Below are 15,000 nucleotides of genomic sequence, written 5' to 3' on the forward strand. Positions count from 1 at the left end.
AAGATAAGAACGTTCATTTTCGGCACTTCATGCTTTGGGAACCAGACAAAAATTGCTGCAGCTCAGCTGGGATGTGTTACCCCACCCTCCATATTCACCAGATATTGCTCCTTCGGATTTCCACTTATTCACGTCTCTGCAGAATAGTGTTAATGGTAAAAATTTCAATTCTTTGGATGACGTAGAAAAATACCTTGCTGAATTCTTTGCCATGAAACCACCTCAATTCTGGGAAGAGGGTATTTTCAAGTTAAAGGAAAGATGGAGACGCATTGTGCAACAAAATGGTTCATATTTGGTTGATTAAAAATGTAATGGCAAGTATTTATTGGCCTTTTTCTTTTCTTTAAAAGTCGGCACAAACTTTCTGGACAACCCAATACATCAAAAATATCACACATACGTAGGTAATTGTTCGCTCATCCTCGAGTACGAATATATAAATAAACACACACTTTTATACATTACATTTGCACTTAACAAAATACAATTGTAATTTCAAAAAATGGCCGTTCCAATTCAAATACCTAAATCGAATAAATGAACTCGTTTACTTTTTTTGTTTTGTTTTGTGTAACCATATATGTATGCGTCTTTACATATTTGTAATTGTTGCCGTTTAAGTACATTCTCTCACACGCATCTACACACACACACACGCACACACACACATACACACACACATATATACACGCGCACGCGCGCATTCAGGTCAGGCATGCAAAAAAAGATATGAGACTTACGTGAGAATAGCCGAGGCCTGCGTCTCGAGTCGATGAACCGATACTGTACGCTGGTGGTTGCGTTTTGTTGCTTTCGTATGTTTTGCTTAGCACTGGTGGCAGCGTATAAGCGTTAGCAGCTGCCAAATATAAATCATTTAAAATTAATTTTGATATGTGTATTAAAGTTTGGTCAAATGACTCTACCGAAATCACTATTGCACTAATTGGCTTAAACTCACTCATTAATATACATTACTCTCCGACCCTAACAGACACGCTGCTACCTCGCATTTATTCTATTATCACACTAAAATAGCCGTTGCTCCTCAGAGTAACCGTTGCTCCTCAGAGTAACCATTGCTCCTCAGAGTAAGCGAACTGGATACTACCTCCACTTAATTCTATCCGATTCATTTACCACATTTGCCTTTTTCTTTTCTTTTTCTTTCTCACGTTAGTCTCGCTGTGTCTCCCTCTCTAAGCTCTGCACTAATAATTTTTCATAATGTTTCTTCCTCAAAAGAAAGGCGCAGGAGTGGCTGTGTGGTGAGTAGCTTGCTTACCAACCACATGGTTCCGGGTTCAGTCCTACTGCGTGGCACCTTGGGCAAGTGTCTTCTACTATAGCCTCGAGCCGACCAAAGCCTTGTGAGTGGATTTGGAAGACGGAAACTGAAAGAAGCCCGTCGTATATATGTATATATATATATGTGTGTGTGTTTGTGTATCTGTGTTTGTCCCCCTCCCCCAACAACGTTTGATAACCGATGCTGGTGTGTCTATGTCCCCGTAACTTAGCGGTTCGGCAAAAGAGACTGATAGAATAAGTACTAGGCTAACAAAGAATAAGTCCTGGGGTCGATTTCCTCGACTAAAGGCGGTGCTCCAGCATGGCCGCAGTCAAATGACTGAAACAAGTAGAAGAGTAGGACTTCTTAAACATCAAATGGCTTTGAGGCTCCACCCTAGTTTAAAAGGAATCAAAGGGGTCCATAGGCAAAGAAATGGTTGAGAACCACTGTTTTGAATGAAGGCCACTGAAGGGAGAAAGCGAGAGGGGTTAAGTTCATTCAAAAAGAGGCACGCGCTGAACGAGATAATTATCAGAAATACAGGTAATAACTCGCACCTGACTATTTTAGATCTACTAAGAAATTACCTGGTGTTTGGTCATTTGTATTTCCTTCAATGGTTCTTCCAAATGTGTATTTCGGTGGCGCAGGATAACTGCTCGCGATACCTGAATCGATGTGGTAGGCAGCAGGTCCTGGTACATCGAAAGGTTTAAAATCTTTTGCTTTACCAAATATATAGGCGTGAGCTTGGCCTAGTTTGCCATCACGATATACAGGTAGATGCTGAAAGTTGTATTTTGGTCCTGGTGTAACGGTCTGCTGAATAAATTCTGTCCTTTTACCTATCTGATAAGCTGGTGCCTTTAAATAAGTGCTGCGCGTGTCATGCTTATCATATCCAACTAATGGTGGTAAAGAGTAAATGGGCCCTGGACTCGAGAACATGGCTGATACAGGGCCACGTGGAATTGTCGGCTGGAACGTCATATTGTAGCAGACCTGAAATAGAAATCTAAGAAACAAAATATATATATATATAGTAGCAGCTAATCCCGGTTTCACTCGGTCGGTTTGGATGATGTGGTTGTAAAACCTGTCCTGTGTAAGAATTCGACTTGTTTGGGCACGCTTACGTTAAAAGATCATTTTAGAATGGCTTTTTTATTCTGACAAAACGCTAAAAATAACTCACCAACAAAAAAAACAACCAAGATTCAACCAAATTAAAAAATAAACCCAAATACTAAGCGAACAAAGAAGAACCATTCCACTTCCATTGCGCGCGCGCACATTCATATACCCCCCCTTTTACACACACATATATTCACACAGAGTTGAAACTCTATTTGATTTATTTTTTCAGCGAACAATTTTCATCATCCCACTACCAAGTATGACATCACCCCTTCCTTTCTCATTCATAAACACAAGAGTATTATTATAGTAGAATATCTCGGTAACCATGGGAGCTATGAAAAAATACAAAGCCCAGCTTTACCACCAGATCATTCTACACATCTGTGTAACTTTTCGCGCAATTCCACCCAGCCGTTTGACCGTGAATCCCAAGACAAGAGAGAATCGCCCATGTCAAATTTATATGTATTGATAGATATAAATTTTTGCAAATCAAATATTGCATTACAATCATTTAAGCGCATATTTATTCTGTCTCTCCTGGAATTTTATTAAAAGATACTCTCAACAATGGTGGGATTATAATTTAATACATCAAAGGACGAAACCAATTATCAGAAGGTATTAAGCTTCATATAATATTGATTAGCTAATACAAACTGATTATTCAAAATATAAACTGACCATTTCATTAGCATTAGATGTTATACTGAAATATATCTTTGTTAGTTCAATTTCAATTACAGTCAACATAAAAACGATGCAACATACACTACCATTATGTTAATACAAACAGTTTAATAGAACACTCAAGCAAAAGCGCAGGAAATATTATTCAATTATTTATTGAGCATAAACTATTTAAATCTTGTAGAACAATGATATAAGAACCAATAACGAAACTAACGATTAAACACGCTGTCGAAATTTCCGAAATCATGTACTTTCTATATCTACGCAGCAAGATATAAACTGACGATATCCAACGATAAAGAAAGGTCTAGTGTATGGCGGTAATCTAACTTTAAGCCTCTTCTAAAATTTAACATTTTGTTGAAGTCAAAAAGTTGAAGTCTGCCATGTTGAAAATCAAAAAACGTATCTCATTTTTATTTAATACTAGCAGTATCACCCGGCGTTGCTCGGGTTTGTTTCGACCCTTTAGAATTGGTATATTTGAAAAGTAAAAAAATTGCATTATGTAGCTTGTTATTCTCTTTAAGTGAACGTTTTTCTGGTTGAATACACCGAAAAATGGCGACACAGCAGTCAAAAAATCGTAAAAAATAGGGATTTTCATAGAAAAAAAGCACCTTTTTGAGGTAAATAATTTTTGGTGTTAACCTGGTCCGATTTGAATTTTATATTCTATGGAAGGAAAAGCAAGCCTTCTTCTATCATACTCTCAATTTTGGTCAACTTGCGCCGCAGGGTCTCGGAGAAGATAATGTTAGTTGAAGGCTAGCAAACCTGCCATACACAGACAACTTCAGCTTTATATATAGAGAGAGATTTTTATATTTCAGACACGAATAAGAATTGAACTTGATCCAGAATAATTAAATGCTAAAATATTTTAAATCTCATTTATTCAAGCAGTGAAGTTCGAAAATCAATTGCCAATAATTGAACTTATTGAATATTTTCAAGGAACTCTTCTAAACACTACTAGTTTTCTCGACCTAAAAATGTAGGCATAGTAAATCGGTGATCAAGACTAAAAAAATCCTATGGAACCTAGGACCTGAGCTTTTTGACTCTATTCAAAAATAAGTAGCTTTTCTTTTCAACCTGACACAACAATAACTGGATATGAGACATCATAATAAGGCGGCGAGCTGGCAGAAACGTTAGCACGCTGGGCGAAATGTGTAGCCGTATTTCGTCTGCCGTTACGTTCTGAGTTCAAATCCCGCTGAGGTCGCAACTTTGCCTTTCATCCTTTCGGGGTCGATAAATAAAGAACCAGTTTCGCACTGGGGTCGATACAATCTGTCCTTGTTTGTCCCCTCTATGTTTAGCCCCTTGTGGGTAGTAAAGAAATATATGAGACCCCATAATTTTCCCCTAAAGTAGGGCGAAATTAAAGTCGGCTGACCTCAACTAGGAATCAAAACATTCTTTCAGATACAGTTTGCTAGGAACTAAACTTTTGCTTGTCATGTTTCATCATTAGTGAAGAGATAATTAACTTAAAGCTTCAGAATTTAAATGTCAGCTGTTTGTCTCAAATAATGACTAGCAAATTATATCAACTATACCGATATCAATGTCGGCATTAATACATGTATTTGAAAGGCGGCGAGCTGGCAGAAACGTTAGCACGCCGGGTGAAATGTGTAGCCGTATTTCGTCGGCCGCTGCGTTCTGAGTTCAAATTCCGCCGAAGTCGACTTTGCCTTTCATCCTTTCGGGGTCGATAAATTAAGTACCAGTTACGCACTGGGGTCGATATAATCGACTTAATCCGTTTGTCTGTCCTTGTTTGTCCTCTCTGTGTTTAGCCCCTTGTGGGTAATAAAGAAGTAGGTAATGTATGTATTTGATAAATGCTTTTAACTCTGTTTAAATTTGTTGTTGTTATATAGCTCTACGTAATCCCTAATCCAGCAGATTCATAATCAAAAGCATTCCACCCATAACCACCACTTGTATTTTTCAAACAGAGCCTATTTTGAACAAAACTATGCAATTTATCCTTCTCGTTTTAGAACAATAGTGTGTGATATGAAGCTGGTTAGACTTCTATTTTAAGTAATTCGAATGACCCCATAGAAGCTTCATAGCAGGTTTTTATATGAATTTGTTGATACCCAACCCCGAGTCAACCTTGACTGATTAGACCCGTAATAATCAAAAGCTATCCAGTCATGATCAACCCATCTTAGTATTTTTTTTTTAAATCTTAACTTTTTAAAGCGGCTAGGAGTGTTACAAGAGAAAGTTAGTTACTATTTCTAACATAATGAATCACTAAATATATTTTTACAACGTTAGACGGCATTTCTTCAGGGGGAAATTTACATGCAATGACTACTGAGTTTGTGGAGTATTAAAGTATTAAAACATAATGTTAATCAATATATATATTAACAACTTACCATAAAATCGAAACGGGAACTTCGTAGCGAATTCTTGACAAAGCAAGCAATGAAATAAGCTAAAAAAAGGAATTTAATAGAAAATTGAAATTATTTTTCACTTAATAGTTTCCATTTTCATTTCGTACGCTGTTGAGACAACATGAAGCTATTGGGAATACTTGAAGCAGATGGAATCAAACACCACGACATGAAGGAAAAGACAAAATGAGAGAACCTATGGCGAGTGAGAAAAATATTGGCTTCAAAGCTGAATGCCAGAAACATAACTTTGGCAATAAACTCGCGCGCAGTGGAAGTAGTTCGGTATGGCGCTGGAATCCTGAAGTGGACAGAGTAGGAGCTAAAGGAGATGGACAGGAAGTCAAGGAGGCTCCTGACGATGCATGGATCCATCAACCATGTGCAGATGCTGATCGCCTATACAAGAAGAGAGTAAATGGAAGAAGGGGACTGCGTGTGTATCGAACTCGAGAGCTTAATGGGATACCTAGCCTAAAGTAAGGAAACCTTGCTAGTGACAGTAAGGAGTAAGGGAGTATTAAAAGCAGAGAAAAGGGGGAAAACAAAGGAAAAAGTACAAAAAAGACATGAAGAAGAATTACGCAAGAGACTACACGATCAATTCTATGTAGCCACAATAGAAGTAGGTGGGATTGGCTGATGAAAGGAACCTTTAAAAAATCGACCGAGAGCACATTGCCCACATCATGAACGATGCCCTAGACTTGCCCCAAACCACTACAAGTTGTGGCAACACTACCAGGAAGCGAATGTGCTACACTGGAAACGGTGCGAAAAGTGGGGGCTAGAGTGAGGCAAAACGTGGTATAAGCAGTCGGAGACTAGCAAAATTCTCTGGGATTTCCCAGTCCAAACAGATCAGGTGCTAGAGCATAACAGACCGGACCTAGGGGTGGTCGACAAGGTGCACCACATATGCTATATAGTTGACATTGCATGATCCTTTGACCCACGAATAGCCAAGAAGGAAGGCGAAAAGATAGATAGGTACAACTCTCTTAAGTAAGAAATAACCCCGCTATGGAAAATCAAGAAGGTGAAGATAGTGCCAGTTATTGTTGGATCCTTGGGAACAGTATCGGAAGGCATCAAGAGGAAATTGGAACAGAGTGCTCAGTAGAACTGTTACAAAAGGTTTGCTTCCTTGGTACGGCCAAAATAATCAGGAAAGTATTTGATAACTGAAAAGACCGAATGGCATGGTACCGTAGGCTGCAGGTAATAAGCCTGCTACGCATGAAGACTCCAGGAGATCCAACAAAACCTGTGATAAAGAGAAAATGATGATGATGATGATGATGATGATGATGATGATGATGACGACGACGACGACGACGATGATGACTAATGTTCAACTTCCGTTTTGCTCCATCCTGTACGACGTTTGGTTTCTGAAAGTATTTATCTTTAAGTCCTTCTACCGAAATAGAAAAGGTTTAGGTTCTTTTTAAGGAAGGCACTTAACTCAATGCACGAGGGCCTACCCAAAACAAATCGGAATTTTTCAATAATATTTTATTCACTTAGTTTTAAATGTTTACACTTATTGCCATCAAAGAATTCTTCATTTGAAGCAATGCATCGGTCTAGGCGCATTTTTCATTATTCGAAGCAGTGATGGAACTCTTGCGATGTGATGCCTTTTAACGCTACAGTCGTATTTTTCTTCATCTCTTTCACATCAGAAAATTCCGTAGCACCAGCTTTCGTCACCACTGATAACCTTCGAAAAAAAAGGTCTGGATCAACTTCCAACTGTTCTTTTGGTTCACGACACGCATTCAGTCGTGACTGCTTTTGATCTTCCGTGAGCAAGCGAAGCACGAATTTTGCTACAACTCTTTTCATTCGTAATTCCTCGCCAGAGCTCGTTGGTGAGAGTTCCAAGACACGTCACTCATATCAACATGTTCGTCAATTGTTCGGTGATCATCTTCCGAAATCAGTCCATGAATTTTCATGATGTTTTCATTCGTTCGGGAGGTTAACGGTCGTCCTGAACGAGGTTGGTCTTCAAGCGACGAGTGACCATTCCTAAAGCGTGGAAACCACTTGTAATCTTGTGTTTTGCTTATGACAGTGTCCTTGTAAACTGTTTGAAGCATGACAGCTGCTTCGGCCGCCGTTTTCCCCAGCAGAAAACCGAATTTCACAGAAGCACGCTGTTACTTCGTTTCAGCCATCGCAAAACAAAGACGCACAACGTGGCAGTACGATTTCATCCAATGACGCCAGCTTCTAGTGGTGTTAGCCTGAATTGCAACGGATTTGTCCCACAGAGAACGTTTCCAGTTACTTTTGGGTACCCCGTCGTGTTTCTGTTTGTTACGTTAATAATCAATTAGTAAAGTGTTATGATCAAAGATTGAGTGACGAAATAGTTGAGTAATTTGCTAGTAATCCAATGTCCAAACTGAACCAACATATTTCACAACGGTAGTTGCGATGCTATCTCTGTTTTATATCCTAAAGTTGTACAAGCGAGCAGCAGTCAGTCAACAGCTGTGGCGTCGAACTGGCAAAATAACCTACTCGTTGTGTAATCTCCGCAAGATCAGGCATTCAAACTAAAACATCGGAGAGTAGCTAATTCATTTTATCTTTGTAATCTAATTGTTTATAACCAAACTGTTAGACGTATTTTGAAATAAAGACATTAGTTACGGATAACTAGAAAAAATATGTGCAGACATTGATTATAGATATACATTGTGTATGTAGTTTGACATTTCGAATCAGACACGGTAACACTCCTCTTTGATGCTACATTCATTTTTAGACATATCTGAAACAGAGTTAGGACGAACAAAGCAATTATCCTATTGATATCTACTTTGTTTATGATGTTCAATATTCTTAACAGATTAAGTATCAACAGATTTTACAATATGATATAGTATGCATTGCATACAACTTTTAATCAATAATATACCAAAATGCTGCAGGCAAAACACCAAATGATAATAAGTCTGGATCTTACCAAACTTACAAAATTACAATACTGAAGAAATACATTAGATTAACAAACAAAGTTGTGTATGTAAACGTATTTAATCTTGCATTAAACTCAGTTCTATTGGATTTAACATGGATCATTGTGACAATCGAAATCGTTGCTTCCATTCCATTACACAAAATGCATGAATGTTGCCTCATCCCTTGTCTCTTCTTTTAATTTGACGTTGAACTTTATGCTCGTCTTCAGATCAATTATTTTTTCTGAGTTGTGTAAAAGCGGGCGAGCGCTTTTAAGCTCGAGACATTGAATTATGGGCAACGAATCCTTACAAACATCTTCAGAGATTTTAGGCAAATAATACACATCTTAAATCAGTTGGAAAGCTCCTCAGCAGTTCCTCTTTTACTAAATTTTAGAGACAATTTTGAACTTTAAATCAACTGTTTCCGCTATAAATTTTTCAACCATAAGGATATCCAACAAGGATATTACAATCTTGTACCGCTTACAGACACAATAAGACAGAAGTCATTTATTTTAAGGTGGAAAGTCACGCTCCTTTGATTCTTATAAATAATTCTCAACTTAAAGAATCCATTTCACTGCACAGACATCGATTAATACTTTCTAGAGATTTTTTCTAAAAATACATCAAAACCATATTTACTGCGACGAGTTAACTTGTCTAACTTATAGATAATTTTCAACTTTCATTAAGCTACCTGGATGCACGTTTAATGACTCATTCAAACGCTGAACTTATAGAAAACATTAAAGAAAATGTTTCTTGTTTCTTCAACTCAAACCCTTTCTCAAGCTGACCTTTTACTGTTTGGCGTCCATGTTCCCAACCGTATCAATTTCATACATAATCACACAACTAATGATAGTTAGAGAAGGTGAGCCGACATTAGTATATTACTATTAATATGGCAGTAATATTAGTTTCAAATTTTGGCACAAGGCCAGTAATTTTGGGGAATCGGGTAAGTCGATTACATTGACTCCAGTGTTCAACTGGTACTTATTTTATTGACCCCGAAAGGATGAAGGGCAACATCGACCTCGGCGGAATTTGAACTCAGAACTTAAAGACGGACGAAATACCGCTAAACATCCATATATATATATATATATATATATATATGATCAACAGTTGTGGAATCATCTCGTTCCCTCCCCTCTCTAACTGTAATATCATTCAGAGTCAAAGGATATCGAAAATGAATAAAATAACATTATATATATATATGTGTGTGTGTGTGTTGTGTGTGTGTGTGTGTGTGTGTGTGTGTGTGTGTGTGTGTATGTATGTATGTATGTATCTTAACTATGTATTACAAACACTTGCTTTACCTCTCACAAAGAAAGCAGTTGACCATTTGGTGACCAGACAAGTGAATATTTCTTTAACGATTTGGTAACTATTCACGACAACTAGATGTACTTTATGTATCTTCCTTTAATGGACAATTAAAATTTCCATCCCCTAAACACAACAAACCATCTACGACAGATTTGAACTCACAATATATCATTAGGTAATCGAATGTCATAATAGTCATTAGCATGAGGTCTAATGACTTTTTAAATTTAACCTAATGCATATTTGGTTGAGATGGTAGCGCGGTAAGGGTTAAATTCTTGGCGAATCGAGTCAGCCATTTGGTTCAGTTTTTCAGTGTCCTCGCTCTCCGTTGGTTACCATGACGAGTGTTCCAGTTGATTCCGTCAACTGAACAGTCTGCACGTGAGACTAACGTGCGAGTGGCTGAGCACTCCAGAGAAACATTTACTCTCAGCGCAGTTCTCGGGGAAATTCGGCGTAACACAAAATGTCACAAGGCTGACATTTTGAATTACAGATGCAACTAATTTTTGCTTACTGAGTGGTCTGGAGTAACAAGAAATAAAGTATCTTGCTCAAAGACACAACGCACCACCTGTAATCGAAATCACGACCTTACGATCGGGATATGAATACCCTAGCCACTAAGCCACGCACCTTTACGAGTTTTCAGTAGAAACCACTTCATTTCATAATCTTCATCATTAATGTCATCCACAAAGGTATACAGATGCTACAAAAACCCCATTTTACATCATTTATGAATTGAATGCGGTGTATCTAATGAAAACTAATCAATAAATGTTTGGCAATAATGTTTTAGCAGCCTCATGAAAATCCAATTAACCTGTCGGTTGCAGCGATTCGGAGTCATGATTGTGATACCAAGATGATTCATTATTTTGCATGAAACCATTAAGGTTGTTGTTAATCGAGTTTGATAAAGAAAAAGAAGAGTGCATTTGTCAATGTACCAAATAAACAGACATCATATGACTACCTCCACTAAAGTGAAATTGGTGTCAGATTGCTTTTCTTGTTTTTTTTGTTTGTTTGTTTTGTATTGATATTTTTGTATATATTATCGCAGCTGCAAACCAAAAATATGATTATCAAGTCACCGTGACTGTTGATTTGGTATTTGTTGGCTTAGTAGTAGAGCATCGAACTAATACGTTGCAATATTTAGGGCAGGACTAAGGCAGTGAGGTGGCAGAATCGTTAGCACGCCGGACAAAATGCTTAGCAGCATTTCGTCCGTGTTTATGTTCTGAGTTCAAATTCCTCCAAGGTAGACTTTACGTTTCATCCTTTCGGGGTCGATAAAATAAGTACCGGTTGAGTAATGGGGTCGATGTAATCGACTTAACTCCTCCACCAAAAATAAGGGCAAGTAAGGAGCCGATAAAACAAGTAGCAATTGATCACTGGGGTCGATGTAATCGAGTTATGCTCACCCCACAAAATTGCTGGCCTGTGCCAAAATTTGAAACCAGTATGATATAGCGTACATATGTCATTTGGTTATATTTCTGAACGAGCAAAACGTCAAACATTTAAACCAAATTTTCTCAAAACAACTTGTCCGATCGTCCCATAGACCTCCCCTTTGAGAAACACTGATTTAACCCAAATTTGAGACACCAGCAAAAGAAGAAATAAAGATAGACTTTTTTTCTATTCCAAAGAAAAACGATTTTATTCACACAACAGCTGATGTACTTGCGCGTACAAATGCACGTTCTCACGGCTTTATCGATCGCATTCTCACCTGGAATCGATTTTCGTAATTTTTTCAAGACTTATACACGCCCTGATACCCTCGGTATCTACATATCAAGTATGAGCGTAATCGGATGGAGGATGCCCGAGATCCTAGAAGACACACACACACACACACCACACACACACACACACACACACACACACAGAACGGATTTTATATAATAGATGTCACAAGATTTCTTTGAAATATCGCAACTGAAATTCGATTAAATAAATGGAAGATATTTAAGTAAGGAACAGGTACAGTGTAATACACACACAAACGAAAAGCATTTACATATGAGAAATATTGATAAATAAGTAAACAAAAAAAACTATATGAAGAGCCCGAGTACAAACGATACAGTAAGCGAGTCCATATACACACACAAACACAGATAGAGTAACTTCACAAATGGCTGTAGTAACAACAACAACAACAGTGGAGGCGCAATGGCCGAGTGGTTAGGAAGAAAGAGAAAGAGAGAGAGTGAGAGTGGGAGAAGTGAAAGAAATGGAGGAACGAGGGTTTGAAGAAACGAAGGAGTGCAAGAAGGACAGACTACGAGAAGCGATACTTAAAGATAGAGCGATTCTTCTTTGGCAGTTTCGATTCCCAGACCGGGCATTATGAGTGTTTATTGAACAAAAACACATAAGCTCCACGAGGCTCCGGCCGGGGCGGAGGGGTGAACCCCGCAGTACTCTTTCACCACAACTTTCTCTCACTCTTTCTTCCTACTTCTGCTACAAAGCAGAGGAACCATGGTGTAACTCACTTTGGTGTGGTAAACTTTCAGACCCTAGTCTAGATTGCGAATACTCTGTACCCCAGAATAGTTCAGCTCTCCACCCGTTAAAAGCCACCGTTTACGGAATGAGGATAACAACGTAGCTTTGCGCCCGTGCAACCGCCCGTCTATCGCGTGTGGTGGGTGGATCTTCAAGTTGTCACATGCATTCTTAGTAGCTTAGTGTAGGCTCGAATTAAAGATTATTCCTTGTGGCTAATGGCGTGAGTCCTGATTGGAAGAAGAAGAAGAGAAGAAGAAGAAGAAGAAGAAGAAGAAGAAGAAGAAGAAGACAACATGAACTAACACACAAACACAGAAAGAGACAAGAACAATGTCAAAAGTAGGGGTCTTGAACAGCAGCAGCAGCAGCAACGGCAGAGAAAACGTAGGGGAGGGGAGGGTCAAAATGCCCCTAAGAAGAACAACAGTAACGATAACAACAATATAAAGGGCATACGCCATTGTATACACACATAAGCATACATGCGAAACACATAGACAAGTGTACGATCACGCACGTATGCACGCATGCACACACACACACACTCACACACACACACACAGACGTAAACGCATACGCATATAAGGATACACTTCATACAAGAACAGACTGGACTAAGCGGAGCAAGAACATACACGAGGACGGAATGTGTCGCTGAAGAGGTCTCAGATATGTGAAGAAAGAGTTCCGGACAATGGACAGCAGTTAAAATAAGAACAGTAATTTACAAGTGAAGAACGAATATACAGTGCGTGTGTTTATTTGGCAAAAAGAAAATGACCGTCCCGAAATAGAACAATATTTAAGAAATATTTATGTAGAATTTGAAACTAATTACCTTTATCGAACGTGTAGGTTAAATTGATCTTTCACAGTTTGGATGATTTTAGTTGCGAAAATCTTTTTCGAAAAGTCAGTCTTATTCCATAGAAATCGAAGTCCAAACTGCGGAGTCTTTGTGACGTTTTATGTGTTATGACGTTTCATAATACGCGTTCACATTAATATATTGAGTTCTTAACATAGACACGAAGTCTCAAATTTCGAGAAAGAGAACAATCGACTATACTTGACAGGTAAACTTGACGTTGACGGGTTTTGGAAACAGAAGCTAAAGGGCCGTAACTATATACTTTAGTTCTGACTCCTACACTCGTCAAGGTCTGGTAGAGCAGTTCTTCTCAAACTACCTGATGTGGCGTACCGGCAGTTTTTTTTGTTTTGTTTCTATCCAATGTACTCGGGACCGGTAATATTTCTTAGAAATATTAATTTATACTGGAAACAATATATAATATAATGAATATAATAAAAGTTGACAATTTTTTTTAACTTATATTTATTTTGTAAGCGAATAATACAATATTACATAAGCATTTTATAATGTTTCTTTCTTTTCTGGAAACTCATCACATACCAGCAGCTGATGGTTCGCGGACCGGCACCGGTCCGCTGACCACCACTTTGAGTAGCACTATGGTAGAGCATCGAACGAATAGCATTTTGTCCGATGTTCTACCGATTCTGCCCAACAACAGTTTTTAATATATTGACGGGTAGTTGTACATCAACATACCACTGGAATTATGGGAGGTTTTCGTCATTTGTTATTGACTGAACATCATCGACAATGTTTTGAAGCTTTCAAGAAATGTCGCTTCTTCAGCAGACATCAAGAAGCATAGATGCAACCCGGAATGGTTCAAGTATTTAGTTTACAGTCAAGTTACAGTTGATGACGTTTTCTGGTTACCAATAAGACCAATTTTGTAAACTGTACGAATATAGTCGATCATAATCAATATCCTACTTGGGTTTGAGTGTCATTGGGATGGAAAGAAAAACGTCATAATTTAGTAGATTCGAATTAAATTGTGCAAAGGCATTAATTTGGCTGCTGTCTCTAACTCCTCTATCATTTATAATGCTTCTTTGATTATCAGACATAGGACCAGTTTTGTTGGAGTGGCGGGATATCACAACTAGTACGTGCTTTTTCAAGTTTGATAGGTCAAAATTCAATGATGACGAAACTAGATGCTGTAACACATTTAGACCGAGGTTCAACGGTCCCTTTTGTTTTTATGTCGACACAAAACCATGAAAGAATATGAAAGTCATGCCTCAACTAAGAATAATAGTCGAGTAACCAAAGTGGATTCTCTTGAGCCAAGAAATTATATAATTCATTGATATGGTTCATTGGGTACATGCGTGTTAGTGTATGGATTTTTGATTCATTGATCGATTGCCAATGCAATAATTACGAATATTATTTAAACATTATAGGCACAGGCAAAGCTGTGTGGCTAAGAAGTTCACTTCGCAACCACTTAGTGCTTCGGGTTCGGTCCCACTGCGTAGCACTTTGAGCAAGTGTCTTCTACTATAGCCTCAAGCTGGCTAGTATCTTGTGAGTGAATTTGGTAGGCGGAAACTGTGTGGAAGTGCTTAATAATTCTCTTGAAGGTCATATTTATTATAATACGCTTACTTACCTTCTTCGCACCCAACGATTCTTCGCAGTTCTCGGTTATCGATTAGCTTTTCTATTTCTCTGGAGCAGGATCCT

General features: G+C 38.3%; 1 protein-coding gene across 5 annotated transcripts in view; it reads right to left on the reverse strand.

Annotated features, from left to right (window-relative positions):
• LOC115232667 (outer dense fiber protein 3-B-like) overlaps positions 1-13,384 on the reverse strand; it is a 45,730-nt gene extending 32,346 nt beyond the window's left edge. For 4 of the 5 annotated variants that reach the window (XR_005003022.1, XR_005003021.1, XR_005003019.1 and 1 more), the window contains exons 1-4: positions 13,267-13,384; positions 5,539-5,597; positions 1,885-2,312; positions 744-862 (exon numbers count right to left, since the gene is read on the reverse strand). Coding sequence is in view for 1 of the 5 variants with exons in the window: in XM_029802685.2 (XP_029658545.1) it covers positions 744-862; positions 1,885-2,287 (522 nt within the window). In the remaining 4 variants the exon portion in view is untranslated. The remainder of the gene's footprint in view (positions 1-743; positions 863-1,884; positions 2,313-5,538; positions 5,598-13,266) is intronic. The other variant, XR_005003023.1, reaches the window with a different exon arrangement.
• Positions 13,385-15,000: the final 1,616 nt, after the last annotated feature.

This window comes from Octopus sinensis, linkage group LG2 (assembly GCF_006345805.1).
Source record: "Octopus sinensis linkage group LG2, ASM634580v1, whole genome shotgun sequence".
Lineage (NCBI taxonomy): Eukaryota > Metazoa > Mollusca > Cephalopoda > Octopoda > Octopodidae > Octopus > Octopus sinensis.